This window comes from Aquarana catesbeiana, linkage group LG02 (assembly GCF_042186555.1).
Source record: "Aquarana catesbeiana isolate 2022-GZ linkage group LG02, ASM4218655v1, whole genome shotgun sequence".
NCBI classification, from domain to species: Eukaryota; Metazoa; Chordata; class Amphibia; order Anura; family Ranidae; genus Aquarana; species Aquarana catesbeiana.
This window is the reverse complement of record NC_133325.1, coordinates 108,126,034-108,140,373: the sequence shown is the minus strand read 5'-3', so window position 1 is coordinate 108,140,373 and position 14,340 is coordinate 108,126,034. Positions and strand designations below refer to the sequence as shown.

Here is a 14,340-nt window from a genome sequence, read left to right as displayed (position 1 = left end):
AACAGGTAAATTTTCTCCTTCATTGATGTACGCTGATGAGGCTACACTGATGGGCACTGATAGGCTGCATTGATGGGCACTGATGAGGTGGCACTGAAGGCCACTAATAGGTGGCACTGATAGGTGGCACTGATGGGTGGCAGTGATGGCACTGATGGGTGGCAGTGATGGGCACTTATTGGCACTGGTAGGTGACACTGATAGGCAGCACTGCTAGGTGGCACTGATGAGGCACTGATTGGCACCACTGGTGGGCATTGATAGGTGGCACTCATGGGCATTGATAGGTGGCACTGATTGCTGGCACTTATGTACTGGTGGGCACTGATTGGGCACTGATTTGTGGCACTGGCAGGCAGTACTGGTGGGCACATATGAGGCGGATTCGCCTCTTCCTCTTCGGGACCGATGTCCCTTCAACAGAAGCCGGTGATCGGCTTTTTTTTCTCCTCACGCTATCAGCGTGAGAAGAAAAAAAAAAAAACGATTACCGATCTTCTGTTTACATCACGTAAGGTAAGGGGTCGGGATCGACGCTTACTCCGATCTGTGATCACCCAAGGCTCATTGACTCGGGTGATCACAGTGCACGCCGCGCGTGTCCTTCAGGGGGGGCGTGGCGAGTATGCAAAGGGAAGGACGTCAATAGATGTACTCCCGGCAAAGCAGATCCGCGCTGTAGCCGTCATTCAGCTATAGCGCGGATCTGAAGGGGTTAACGGTCACATAAAGAGGTAGAGAAATCTCCATAGTGTAATTCTGTTTTATTGTTAAAAAGATTAAAAAAATACAAACTTCCCACTCACAAGTTTCCTGTGTAAACAAGCATGTAATGCCAGTACAGGACCAGAACCAGCAGAGTAGCGTGCGTGGTTAAGCACCGATCGTGACGTCACCGGAAGTTCCCACCTAATCCATTTCACCCTCCCACTGGGCATCTTCAAAGGCTGGGGACACCGGTGATTACTGGATCTTTAGATAATTCGTTCATCCTACACCCTAAGGCTCTGTTTCCACTAGTGCGACTTTTCATTCGACTTGGGACTGAAAAGTCGCATGACAAATTGTATCCCATGATTTCCAATGAGTACCGTTCATATCTGTGCGACTTCAAGTCGCAGCGACTTCAAAGTAGTCCCTGCACTACTTTGGTCCCACTTTGATGCGACTTGAGGTCCATAGATACAGGCATTGCTTCAAATCGCGGCAAAATCGCGCAACTTTGGGGACGCAATAGTGGAAACATAGCCTAATTCTTCCTTCCTGTCTAGACTCCATCTTACCTAAGTTGGAGTCTACCTAAGATGGGGTCTAGACAGGAAGGAAGAATTTGGGTGTAGGAGGAACCACGCATAGAAAGATCCAGTATAAGTATATATTGTATAACTTTAGGGGACAGCGCTGGGGATCTGCATATATATCATTTGAAGGGACCATACGCTTTTTTTTTTTTTTTTTCACCAGCAACAGCCCATGCACTAGTTTGTAGCACTTTATTGTTGTTTTCTAATAGACACTTTTTTCGACCTCAGTGCAGGCATACAAATATTAGAATACAGGAGGTGTGTTACTAGCCAGGTCACCAGGTGAAAAGCCTAAAAAAAGAAAACTAGTGCAGCCACCACATCTAATGATTGGTAAGCTGCAATATATTACATTTTGGTTTTGGGTTTAATACCACTTTAAAGTGGGCCTTTCATTGATCTTACAAGTCAGCACTTCTCGATATGTCACAATATACACAAACAGAATCATCTTGGGAAAATAGAAGGAAAATATTTGACCAATAAGCAGTAGTGATTTTTGCCTAGGCTAATGATGTCATCAGCCTGCTGCAGGCAGAAGGAAGCATTTCCCCTGTCACTTTTCCCTCAGTGAGGGGAGCACTGAAGAGGTGAATATAATCCTTTAATCTATAACGTCACTTGGATCCATTGGTAGGTTAATTGGATCCGGTCTACATTGTCCCTAGTATGTGTATGCATGAACGTGAGTTAGGGACCTTAGATTGTAAGCTCCTTGAGTATAGGGACTGATGTGAATGTAAAATGTGTATATATATGTAAAGCGCTGCGTAAATTGACGGTGCTATACAAGTACCTGAAATAATAATAATAATTGCCAGAATTTTTACAAACCTCATTGCCGACTTACAGTTACAGTATATTAATGCTTTACCAAAAAAAAAATAAATGTTAGTAATCCAAAGATAATTGTGTGGCAAGCATTTACCTCTTAAGCGCCGGTTCACATTAGAAGCGGCACGACTTGCAGGTCGCCTCACCGAGGCGACCTGCACACGACTGCCGCGGCGACTTGCAAGACGACTTCTGTATAGAAGTCTATGCAAGTCTCCCCCAAAGTAGTACAGGAACCTTTCTTCTAAGTCGGAGCGACTTGCGTCGCTCTGATTAGAACGGTTCCATTGTACAGAACGGGAGGCAAGTCGCCCCCGTGTGAACCGGCTCTTAAAGTAATTGTACAGCTTTGTTTATTAAAAAAAAAAAAAAAATAACAAACATGTCATACTTACCTACACTGTGCAGCTCGATTTGAACAGAGTGGCCCCCGAAGACCGTCATCTGGGGTCCCCCGGCGGCTCTCGTGGCGCCTTCTCACATCAGATAACCCCCTAGGAGAAGCGCTCTCCTGGGGGGTTACCTTGCAGGCGTGCTCCCGAGTCCATCATTCGGCGTCCATAGCCACCGAATGTATGACTCGGCCCCGGCGCCCACGTCATTGGATTTGATTGACAAGCATCGGGAGCCAATGGCTGTGCTGCTATCAATCTATCCAATCAAGAGGCGAGAACCCCGGGTAGAGGAAGAGCGCGTCCCAGCTGGATGAAGTTCCAGGGCTCGGGTAAAAAAAAACACCTGTTGGGTGGCCGGTCACAGCCATAGGATGCATTAAGGTGAAAAAACACGAGGGTTTACAACCCTTTTAACTAAGAAAGCGAGATCATTTTATGTGGTGCTTTGTTAGTCTCAGCAGCTGAACAGAAGTCTGTCTTATCTCTGGATAGCCACAAGCAGCTGGTGGGTTTCTCCAGTTTTGGCCCAGCTCCAGCAGAACTGACCTTGAGGAGATAGGAATTTCACCTGGACTGTTTTCCTTGGCTTGTTTTCCTTGTTTACCTCGTGCTCCTGCATTGCATCTCTGTGTACTGTAGATCTATTTTCTGTTTTCTCATGTTTCCCTGTCTGTACAGTATTGATTTATGTGCTACGTTTTTATGATCATATTTAAATACTGTATGTTGTATGTATATGATCTACTAAGCAAATGTGTGTTTACAAAAGTGTAACATTTTCCTACAGCCCTTTGGAAAATGTTATCAGGAGTTATCAGTTTTCTTGAAATAAAGCTTCATTTCATAGCTAAGTTCACCTTTGTAATAAAATTTACTATGCGGTCATCGGGCCCACTGTGAAGCTTTAAAGCAGTTGTAAAGAGTATTTTTTTTTAAATTTAAAATAATAAACATGTCATTGCAATGGTATAGCACAGAGCGGCTCCGAACCTACTCTTCTGTGGTCCTCCGCCAGGGCTTTTGGCTACTCCCCTTCTGAGTGTGCCACCATATGAAGCCGCTTCCTGTGGTGACACACATGGAGTCTTCCTCCCAAGCCAGGCTGTGTGCGTCCCTAGAACCACTTTAAAATTTGGAGTTTTAATTTAAAGCAGAACTACACTGCATCTGGGCACCACAAACCGAGAACATTATTTCATTTATTTTTAACATTCAGTGCAAACTCACCCATCCATCCATCCATCCATCCATGTCCCCATGGTTTACTTTGCTGAGAAATCACTTTGAAAAACACTCCCCTAGTATTTCTGGCTGTAGCCATTTTGATTAAGAGTAGATGATCCGTGCAGCATTTACTTCCTGGAATTCATCTGCCCTTGGCTCAGGCATCCAGGCAGGAGAGTGTGTTTGGCGGAGAAACCCCTCCTGCAGCAAGAAAAAAAAATGCACACGAAAACTTCTGGGATGTATGATATCTTTTTGGTCTAGGCCATAAACCAGGAAGTAACTGAAGAAATGTAAAATAAAAATTAAAACAATCTGATTTTACCTATTTACTAGTGCTAGCAGCATAATGCCCCTTTCACACTGGGGCGGTGGGGGCATCGGTGGTAAAACGGCGCTATTTTTAGCGGCGCTTTACCGTCGTTTTAGCTGCAGTATTCGGCCGCTAGCGGTGCGATTTTAACCCCCACTGGCAGCCGAAAAAGGCTTAAAACCGCTCGCATAGCGCCGCTACAGCGGCGGTATAGCCGTGCTGCCCCATTGATTTCAATGGGCAGGAGCGGTTTAGGAGCGGTGAATACAGCGCTCCTTCACCGCTCCAAAGATGCTGTTTGCAGGAGTTTTTTTTTCTCTCCTGCCAGCGCACCGCTTCAGTGTGAAAGCCCTCGGCTTTCACACTGGAGAAACAGTAGCAGCAGTTTTAGGTCGGTTTTCAGGCGCTATTTTTAGCGCAATAACGCCTGCAAACCGCCCCAGTGTGAAAGGGGCCTAAGGATTAAAAATAGTCAATGTTGATTGAGAAAGTGAACTTAAAGAAGTGCCATACCTGTAGGCACATCGAGGCTTACCCGCAGCCTGGCTGCAAAAAAAAAAAAAAAAAAGTACTAATGGGAAAGATCCATGCAGTCCTGCCTGTGATCTTGGATGCCTCATAAGATGGGCGTGATCCCAGCATCATTGGAATCGTGGTGGTGACAGAGATCAGTGCTGCTGACAAGGGATGCAGAGTGCACTGCTCATGAACAATACCTGGAAGAGGGAGAGCGCTTGTTGTAGTGATGGTAGGAGTGAGCCCATCATATGGGACATCCCAGATCACAGGCAAGACTGGACAGAACTCTCCCATAAGTATTTTTTCAGTCTGCCCAATTCGTAAGCCACAGTGAGCCTACATGTATGGTGCTTTAAAGTATTTGTGAACCCTTACCCTTGTAAAACAACCCATTCCGTTTAAAATAGAAATGCAAGGCAAAATGTTTGTGTGTATATAGTAAGTGATAACATAATTTTAGTGTACAAGCCCATCATCCTTGGCTATGTGTGACCTAAACAATTGGATTGACATTAAACTACAACGGGCTATGTGACATATAGGGGGAGATTTACTAACATCAGCTTCCAGGTTTCTTTTGTCAAAGCCTATTTGGACAAGCTGAAGTTAGAAGCTACCATGCACAGCTGCACCAGATTCTGAATGCTCCAGTTTTAGTAAATCTCCCTCATACTGTCTGGGAAGCAACCACAGATATTTGGGATTAATAAGGAATAAGAGATTAGCTGCATTTATGAAAAGTTGCATTCAAAAAAGGTATTGAACTTTGTTTCAACATCTCTTAGTAGCCTTTTTAAATTGACATTCTGTACTTTTTTTTTTGGGTGGTTCCCTGCTTTGGTGTTGATGGATGTAGATGTAGTGGAAGCAGCGGAGGTAAACGCCTGCCTCTCATGTCTTCTGAAAAGGCCTTTATGATTGCAGCATGGGCAGTACTGATGAGGGGAAAAAGAAGTGTTATATCAGGTGCCAGAGATGGTCACACTTCCACAATTTCCTACTGATCAACATGTAATTACTGAATTATGCAAACTGTTGACTAATGTACCCTGTTTGTGACCTGCTTACGTTTTCTTTGCAGGAGAAGCCATTAACAAAATCTCTGCAAAGAGGAGAGGACCCACAGTTTGATCAAGTAAGTTTGAAATACACCTTGAGGATTGAAAAGAACTTAAACCTAAACAAAGCCATTTGCATAGCTCCCAACTGTCCCTGATTTAGAGGGACTGTCCCTGATCTGGAACAAAGTCGTGTTTCCCAGTGCTAAATCTTTCATCCAATTTCTAAATTGCTGCATTTGTAAATTCCAAAAGCCAATAAAAGGGAATAGTAGTGGTAAAAAAGCCCTTGTGGGTTTAACCTTTTTTTTTTTTTTTTTTGTATAATTTTTCTTTGAGTGGGTGTAGCAGGGGGTGTGTCCTTTGCCTAAATACTTTTGCTAATAGGTGTCCCTCGTTCCCATTTAAAAAAGTTGGGGGGTATGCATTTGTATCATTTTAAATGGCAGAACTTGCTTTATTTTTTACAACTTTGTATCAAGTCTTAAATCCAAGATGGCAGGTTTTATGCAAATTAGCTGACTTCCTAAACCACACCTCCAGAATAATTTGTTGGCTGTGGTTTAAAGTGTATGTAAACTCTTAACAATAAACTTTCCATATTTGCTTCATTTTGATCTGTTAAATATTGCATTGAAGGGTTTTTTTTTTTTTTTTTTTTTTTTTTTATATCTGTTCTATAAGTGCAAGAAAAGAAAAAAAAAACTATTGATCTAGTCAGTAATCCTGTGCTGTTCTGCAATGTTATCTCAAGCAGTATTACCCATTTCACCCTACAGAACACCTTCCCACTGGCATTAAGGAGAGGGGATGTTCTGTAGTTCTGCGTGAGAGTTTCCACCCTAGGACAGGAAGTGTCTTACTGACACGATCACAAGTGAAAGAAAATGAGGATCAGTACGTTATAATATATAAACTTTTTGTTTGGATACAGTTACATTTTCACTTTCACTTATGATAAGCAGGAACCATGATGTACACATACAGTACCTGAAGAAAAAATAAATAAAAATAAATACATAGCGCCCCTGTGGTTAGGAGCAGGAATCGTGCCCCATCACTGGTATAGGTGGGGAGAATAGTGCCCCCATTGTTGGTGTCAGTGGGGAGAATAGTACCCCCATTGTTGGTGTCAGTGGGGAGAATAGTACCCCCATTGTTGGTATCAGTGGGGAGAATAGTACCCCCATTGTTGGTGTCAGTGGGGAGAATAGTACCCCCATTGTTGGTGTCAGTGGGGAGAATAGTACCCCCATTGTTGGTGTCAGTGGGGAGAATAGTACCCCCATTGTTGGTGTCAGTGGGGAGAATAGTACCCCCATTGTTGGTATCAGTGGGGAGAATAGTACCCCCATTGTTGGTGTCAGTGGGGAGAATAGTACCCCCATTGTTGGTGTCAGTGGGGAGAATATTGCCCCCATCGTTGGTGTCAGTGGGGAGAATAGTGCCCCGATGTTGGTGTCAGTGGGAGGAATAATACCCCATTGTTAGTGTCAGAGGGAGGAATAGTGCCTTGTATCAGTGAGAGGAATAATGTCCCATATAGGTGTGCGCAGTCTATTGCATTAGGGTGTGCACTGAAAAGCTCAAGCGCACACTACTGATCACTCACAATGTTCTTTCAGAAAGGGAAGGGGATGGTCAATTACATATTTACTGGCCCCTTTCTCCACTCATCCTAAACATCCTTGCAGCAACAGCTGGCAGGAGAGGAGGGAAGCTGGTAGCGCTGCAGGAAGAAGGAGCCAGGGCAGTAGGGGGAATCTGTGCTGTAAAGAGTGATTAGGGTGTGCCTGGGCACACCTGGCACACCCTGTGCGCACACCTATGATGTCCCAAGTGCTGGATAAAGGCAAGCAAAGGGCCACAGTTTGGAGCCCACTGTGCTAGATAATAATAACAGCTTGTAGTGTCGTTATATACTTCTGGCCCCCGATGTATGTAAACCTGTGACACAAACATCTGATGCTAGGGGAATATGATGCCTGCCTCCTATGTTAGTAAAGCTGTAGGACAACTATTCTGTCACTTTCTTATGATTGTCAGTGAGCCATGACATAAAAAGATGAGCTGGCTCAGAGCCTCACTGGCTTTGAGGTCTTTGGTAACAGCGATGGTTAGCCTTATTTTTTATTGTTTTTTTTGGGTGAAAGTTCCAGACCTATGAATTTATTTATTTTACAATCTAACGTATCAATGACCAAGTGAATGGGAGTTCAGAATTTTCACCTACACTGGCTGCATATCCTGGATCAATGATTCAATGGGTAGTGAAGTCAAACTCCCAGCTCCGGGACCTTGCCAGAACAAGTATGCAATGACAGCTCACTTACTATTCTCCTTCCAGGTGCCATTTAAGAATGCCATTAGTCAGACAAAGGCATGACATTGCTTTAATGTAGGATTCTGTATTGATTCATGTACCCCTCTAATCTACATTTGGAGTGTTGTTGTAGACCATTCCAGTCCCAGTGAGAACCTGTCTATTGCCATGGAGAGGTTATTTTGCTGTAAGAAGTAAAACAACATGAAATGAAGCTTTGTTGTTTTGACTGTGTAAGGTATTAGTGCGTGTGCATCGTGACACTTCTGTGGAGAAGAGTAATTATATGGGCCTGTTGCCAGAAGAAGGATAAATATTCGCTGCTCCTGTCACAGGAAGTGGTGTCTGGGCCTTGTGCCAAACTGAAGGACGATGGCACCCCTCTATGGTCGAAGCACTTATTAATGCCTCCTGTCAGATTGTGATGAATTGACTTAGTGATCGTTTTACTTCTGGTCACCACTGAGCCTTCAGTGGGACTAAAAAGTGGCTTATGTATGTATGTCACATGGACCAAGGGGCCTTTATTGCTACTGAAAATGTAAAAAGCTCAGGCTGATGATCACTGCAAGAAAGATAGGGTATTAGTTATGTCCACCTCCCGGTGTGAGCTTTTCTGGACTAGCAGATAAGTATATATTGTATAAATCAGCTGTGAAAATTGGTGATGACAATTGCCTTACTCATAGTTGGGTCTATGACACCATCATGAAACTCTCTCTTGTGGACAGTCTGGGAGTTCATTGGGGTTAAAGATTTGACTGTGTGTGAGAGTGCCTGTTAAAGTGAATCCATCATAGAACAAAACATTTATTTGAGAAGGGTCTTATAAAAACTGCACATTTCTACTCGTATGCTCTAGCAAGTCTGAGCCATTGGCTATTCAGTAGGTCATTGACCTGGTGCCTGTATACATCACATGAGTTTGGTAATGACAGCGCTCCATCAGTAATTTCTTTCACCATTAGTTTGCAGCATGACAGAGCCCAGTAAAGAGACTCTGTCATTTTGCCCTAAGAAAAGAAAAGCCGATAACCGGCTTGTGTTTACTTCTGTGATCAGCTGTCATTGGACACAGCTAACCATGTGGTAAAGGGCCGCTGCGATTGGCCCTTAACCCTGATCTGTGACCAGCTGAGTCCGAAGTGCAGTGCGATCACAGGAGGACGTCCATGTACGCCCTTCCGGCAAATTAAGCCCATGATGTAGCCATCTTCCGGCTATAGCACGGGCGGGAAGGGGTTAAAGATAACCCCCAAGATGGCTTGAATTTGCCTCCCCTTTGCTAGTAGGATGGGCTTTATCCTTTACTGAGGATTGCAATTTAGGGGCCCTGGCTGTCTTTTTCCACAACTTCCTGGATTCCCTGCATGCTTTACAGAAGACCCGCTGCTGTTTATGTTCACAATTTAAAAGACTACGTATCCCATGGTACTTTGCTGACTGCAAGCAGTAATACCTGTACTGACTGCGCCTCCTAAAACTCCTCCTCCCAACACCTCTGTAGTTCAGAAGACAGGCTCTGTGAAATGTGTGACACAGCAGTGCCTATGTACAGGACATAGTGACTACGTGTCACAGAATTCAAGGAAGTAAATGTGTGGAAATCCTCACAAAGTAAGTTTACAAACTTAGGGCAGCACAGTGGTGTAGTAGGGTAGCACTCTCACCTAGCAGTAAAAAGGGACACTGGTTTGAATCCCAACCACGACACTACCTGCCTGGAGTTTGCATGTTCTCCCTGTGCCTGCGTGGGTTTCCTCCGGGTACTCCGGTTTCCTCCCACACTCCAAAGACATGCTGGTAGGTTAATTGGCTTCTGTCCAAAAAATTGGCCCTAGTATATGAGTGTGAATTGGGGACCTTGGATTGTGGGCTCCTTGAGGGTAGGGACCGATGTGAGTGTGCGACGTATGTGTGGAGCGCTGTGTAAATTGATGGCGCTATATGGGTACCTTAAATAATGATAGATGAGCATCTTAATGAGAGACAATGTACAGGGGTAGGGACAATTGTAGACACGCACCCACACTCAGGTTGAACTGGATGGACTGGTGTCTTTATTCTACCTTACTATGTAAACTTCATTCTGCCAAGACGTGCATGTATGCTGTGAATATTTTCATACTATAATTGCTACAGGGCACGCTGTGGATTTAAATTTTAAAGTTTAGGTAAACGCTGGAACATTTCAAAATATGAGCTCATTTCCCTTCAATACAATATATTGTCAGAGTCCCAGTAGTATGCACAGAAGCATCATATTTTGGCACTTCTGTTGTTACAAGCTCAGCTATAGTCAATGAAGTTATTTGTTCTGTAATCGGCAGAGAGTGTCGCCTCGGTACTGTTCCAGAATCTTACATGTTTATAGTCTGGTGACTTTTAAGATACGCTATGAAGTAAGCAGACTCCACTGAGCCAAATATAATAATCCCTCTGTTTAATAAAGAATGATTTGCTCTTTTTGCACATACTTGTTAGTTTAGGAGAGTCTGCCAGCATTTTGTTCACTTCCTGTGATTTGGGATCTTATCAGATGTTCGTATCACTCATGTAATGCACTCATTTGACAGCTGTGAGCTGAAGAACTGGCCCCGGCCAGTACCGTCAGAGGTGTAGTTTTCTATGGTAAAAAGGTGCAGTATTAGGCAGCTGTCATATACTATTGTGTTCTCTGCTTGTTTTTATAGCTCTTCACACAGCGTTCAGTCTTTTACTTCCCGTTAATTTAAAATGTTATTAAACCCACAACAGTAAAATCGGTCTGTATATGCAGTAAAACATGCTTGTTATATTCACTGTGGACCCTAAGGGGTTAATCCTCTGCATTGTGTAAAAAGGCTGTTTGGTCTTGTCTTCTCTGATCCTTCCCTTTTTCCACTGTCCCCAATCCATCTCCTGATGAGACAGAACCTTTGGAGTCACTCTGCACATGCTCAGTTTGGTGTGTATTGCTAGAGAGTTTTTTTTTTTTTTTTTGGGAGGATGCATGTGATTAACACAGAGCCAATCAGCACTGTCCACACAGAAGGTCAGGGGTCGTGCAGCCTTATATGACAGACAGAGGAAAATGAAAACTCCTTTTACAAGCTTTAATCAGACACCGATAGAAGTCACAAGACTGCTACAGGCTTATGGGTTACAAACAAGTTCTGTAGGTTTGTTCTTAAGTTGAATTTGTATGCAAGTTAGAACAAGTACATTTTTTAAATGTAACTCCAGCCCAAAAATGAATTGTTATGTCTTTTGGATAGCATAGGGAAGGGTTAACACCCCTGTAACGTTTGTTTTGCTGTTTGTGCCCCCATTCAAAAGATTTCACCTCACTTTCTGTCCTAATGACAATTTTATTTTGCAAGTTTTGAGTTGTTGTGGAAACAAGCATTGGTGATAAAGCTTCAGTGATAACTCTTACAGGAGAGAATTTCCCCTTTCTAGGGGTAGATTTCCTCTCACTTCCTGTTGTCATCCTATGTTTGTAAGCAGGAGTCGTTTCTAAGTCGAACATATGTAACTCGAGGACTACCTGTATATACTGCTGATAATAAAAGGTATTTGGCAGTTTATTTACTAAAATAATTGCATTTCCATGTTCTATATACTGTGGGAGACCAGATATAGTGAATGCAGGGTCCTGGGTTTAGTAACACTTTACAGTGATTTGACTGACCAGGATAGCACTTTAGAGAACTGTTCTATTAAAACACGTCAACTTTTTTCCTTGCACACAAACCGAGAGTTGGCCAATTCAGCAGGAACTGGCTGACTTTCAGAATATGTGTACTGCTGTTTGTTAACATAACGCCTGGCTTCTGTGGAATGGTCTTGCTCGAAAACCACTATTCGATCGGCTGTTGCAGCCAATGGTAGCAAGCACTGACCTGTGTATTCTGATGGATGGGGGGGGTCCCACTGTCAGAATACAATAGCTCAGCAGGAGAGATCCCATTTTTTTTCCCATTTTAACCCGCTGGTCGAACAAAAAAAAAAAAAAAAAAAAAAAACAAAAAACTGCGTGTATTTCTAGCTTTAGTAGACCAAGGACTGCAAATCGGCTATGAAATATCACCTCTTTCCTCTGGTTTAACTTTCCATGCTTTTTTTTTTTTTGAATGCTGTTATCAAAAGTCCAGGTCATTGTAAGCATTGCTTTGTTTACATTAGGCCTGTCTGCCCTGTGCCGTGTAGGGAGCAGATCCGAACTGAGAAAACAAGCTTTAAATGATGATTTCCATACTAACCTGCAGTCATGTAATCACTGTGAAAACAGACTATTTACTACTGGAAGAGGACAGCCCAAGCTGAAGTTTAGTTAAAGCTGAGTTCCTCCCAAAAGTGGAACTTCCTCTTTAAGCACTCCTCTCCCCCTTACATGCCGCATTTGGCATGTAATAATTTTTTTTTTTTTTTTGGGGGGGGGGGGGGAGCGGGTACCTAGTTTTGACAGGTACCCAGCTCCCACTTCCTGGTGTCCTCACCTCACCGCCTAGGCGACGCCTCCTCGCTCCCTCCCTCTCTGCAATCTTCTGGGACATGTCACAGGCCCCAGAAGATTGCCTGGTCACTAAGAAAGCGCAGCGCGACTCACGCATTTGCAGTGCGCACCCGGCTGTGACAGCTTGCGGCTTCACATGTGCCCACACTAGCAATGCAGGCGCCGCGGCGAGGAGGGGGAGAGAAGCGAGGCTTTGGGCAGCCGCATTGCTGGACCGTGGGACAGGTGAGTGTCTGTTTAATAAAAGTCAGCAGCTACACCTTTTTGTAGCTGCTGACTTTTAATAAACTTAAAAATGTGTGAAACTCCGCTTTAAGTCCTTGACATTCTGTTGTGTATTACGGAATTTGCATTATCAAAGATCACTAAAGCATTCCCATATTGAATGAGTAGTTCACCCTTCCACTGTACAGGATGTGTGTATTACATTTATATATACTCCAAAGACATGCTGGTAGATTACCTGGCTCTGGTCTAAATTGGCCCTAGTATGTGTATGTATGAATGTGAGTTAGAAACCTTAGATTGTAAGCACCTTTAGAGTAGGGACTGATGTGAATGTACAATATACCAACGTGACAGATGGGGCTTCTATCTCCATGTTGAATCATAAGACTGCCAGCTTAGTATTTTTGTTAAAATTATCCGGCTTGTCTGATGTTACTAAGGATCTCTCTTTTGAGATGCTGGGGTCTATTTTGGATTGCCTAGAAGTAGTTTGTTGTTCACCTTATGAGGTTGTGCTCTTTAGAGCGGCATTCGTTTTGGCTTTCTTTGGCGCAATGAGAGTGAGTGAGCTGGTTTGTCAGTCCAAGCATGGGGGTGGGGGGTTGGAGTTCGGTGATGTGGTTCTGCAAGGCGATGGTTTCTTTGCTCATTCGAAAACCGACCAATGGGGAAAAAGGTCCTGGGTGGCGTTGTGAGGGGTCCCCGACTCTCCTGCGTGTCCGGTACGGGCAGTACGGGAATGGCTGGTGGCTAGGCTGGCAGGGCCCCGGCCTTTCTTTAAGCATGCAGATGGCTCCGCGTTGTCCAAGTTCCAATTTGGGTCAGTCTTTAAGAAATGCTTGTTGTCGGCTGGATACACCGTACCCCATTGCTCCTCACATTCATTCCGGACAGGGGCGGCCACTGAGGCAGCCCGCTGGGGCCTGGACGACAGGGTGGTCCAGAGGATTGATCGCTGGGAGTCTCAGCGTTTTTGGCTATATGTGCGGCCCCATCTGCTATAGGGGTCCTGGGGGTTAATCTTATGTGTATAATGGTGGTGGTGGTGGGGGGGGGTACTGATGTTTTCTGCGGTTATTTGTTCTTAGTGTTTTTTCCTTTTGTTCCTGTCTTCACTGGTATGTGTATTTCACTTTCCTTTTTGTTTTGTGGTTCACTACCCCTTTTGTGTATGTGTTTTTTTCCTTCTGTTGGGTTGGTTTCCTGTTGCTTGTTATGTTTATATTTTCTGTTTTTCAGATTCGGAATGCTTGGTGTGGATCCTGGGCCACTCCTATGTTTTTTGGGTGGCAAAAAGGCTGCTGTTAGGCCGGGGGGTCGGCAGTTGGGTTTTCCCAGGGGTGAAGTTAGTGTGAGACGGTTAGGGGTTCTGGGCATGTTATGGTCCAGGGTGTTACCAGAGGTGCATCATTATTCCAGGTTGGATAGACCCCCTAATGTGCTATTGCTACACGTGGGGGGGGGGGGGGGGGGGGGTCAATGACCTCGGGCTCCGCTGCTCACGCGAGCTAGTAAGAGATATCAAGTTTGATTTTCTTGCAATCCTTTTTCCCTGACACTTTTGTGATTCGGTCAGACATAGTTGCCAGGACTTCCTGGCGTCTGGCCAGATCAGTAGACAGGGTCAATAAGGCCAGAATTAAA

The 14,340-nt window shown here is 44.2% G+C and overlaps 1 protein-coding gene across 5 annotated transcripts in view; it reads left to right on the top strand.

Moving 5' to 3' along the window:
• The window catches only part of FRY (FRY microtubule binding protein), a 653,558-nt gene that overhangs the window by 374,147 nt on the left and 265,071 nt on the right, over positions 1-14,340 (top strand). For all 5 annotated transcript variants that reach the window (XM_073613350.1, XM_073613351.1, XM_073613347.1 and 2 more), the window contains one exon: positions 5,671-5,724. In XM_073613350.1, the coding sequence (XP_073469451.1) occupies positions 5,671-5,724 (54 nt within the window). The remainder of the gene's footprint in view (positions 1-5,670; positions 5,725-14,340) is intronic.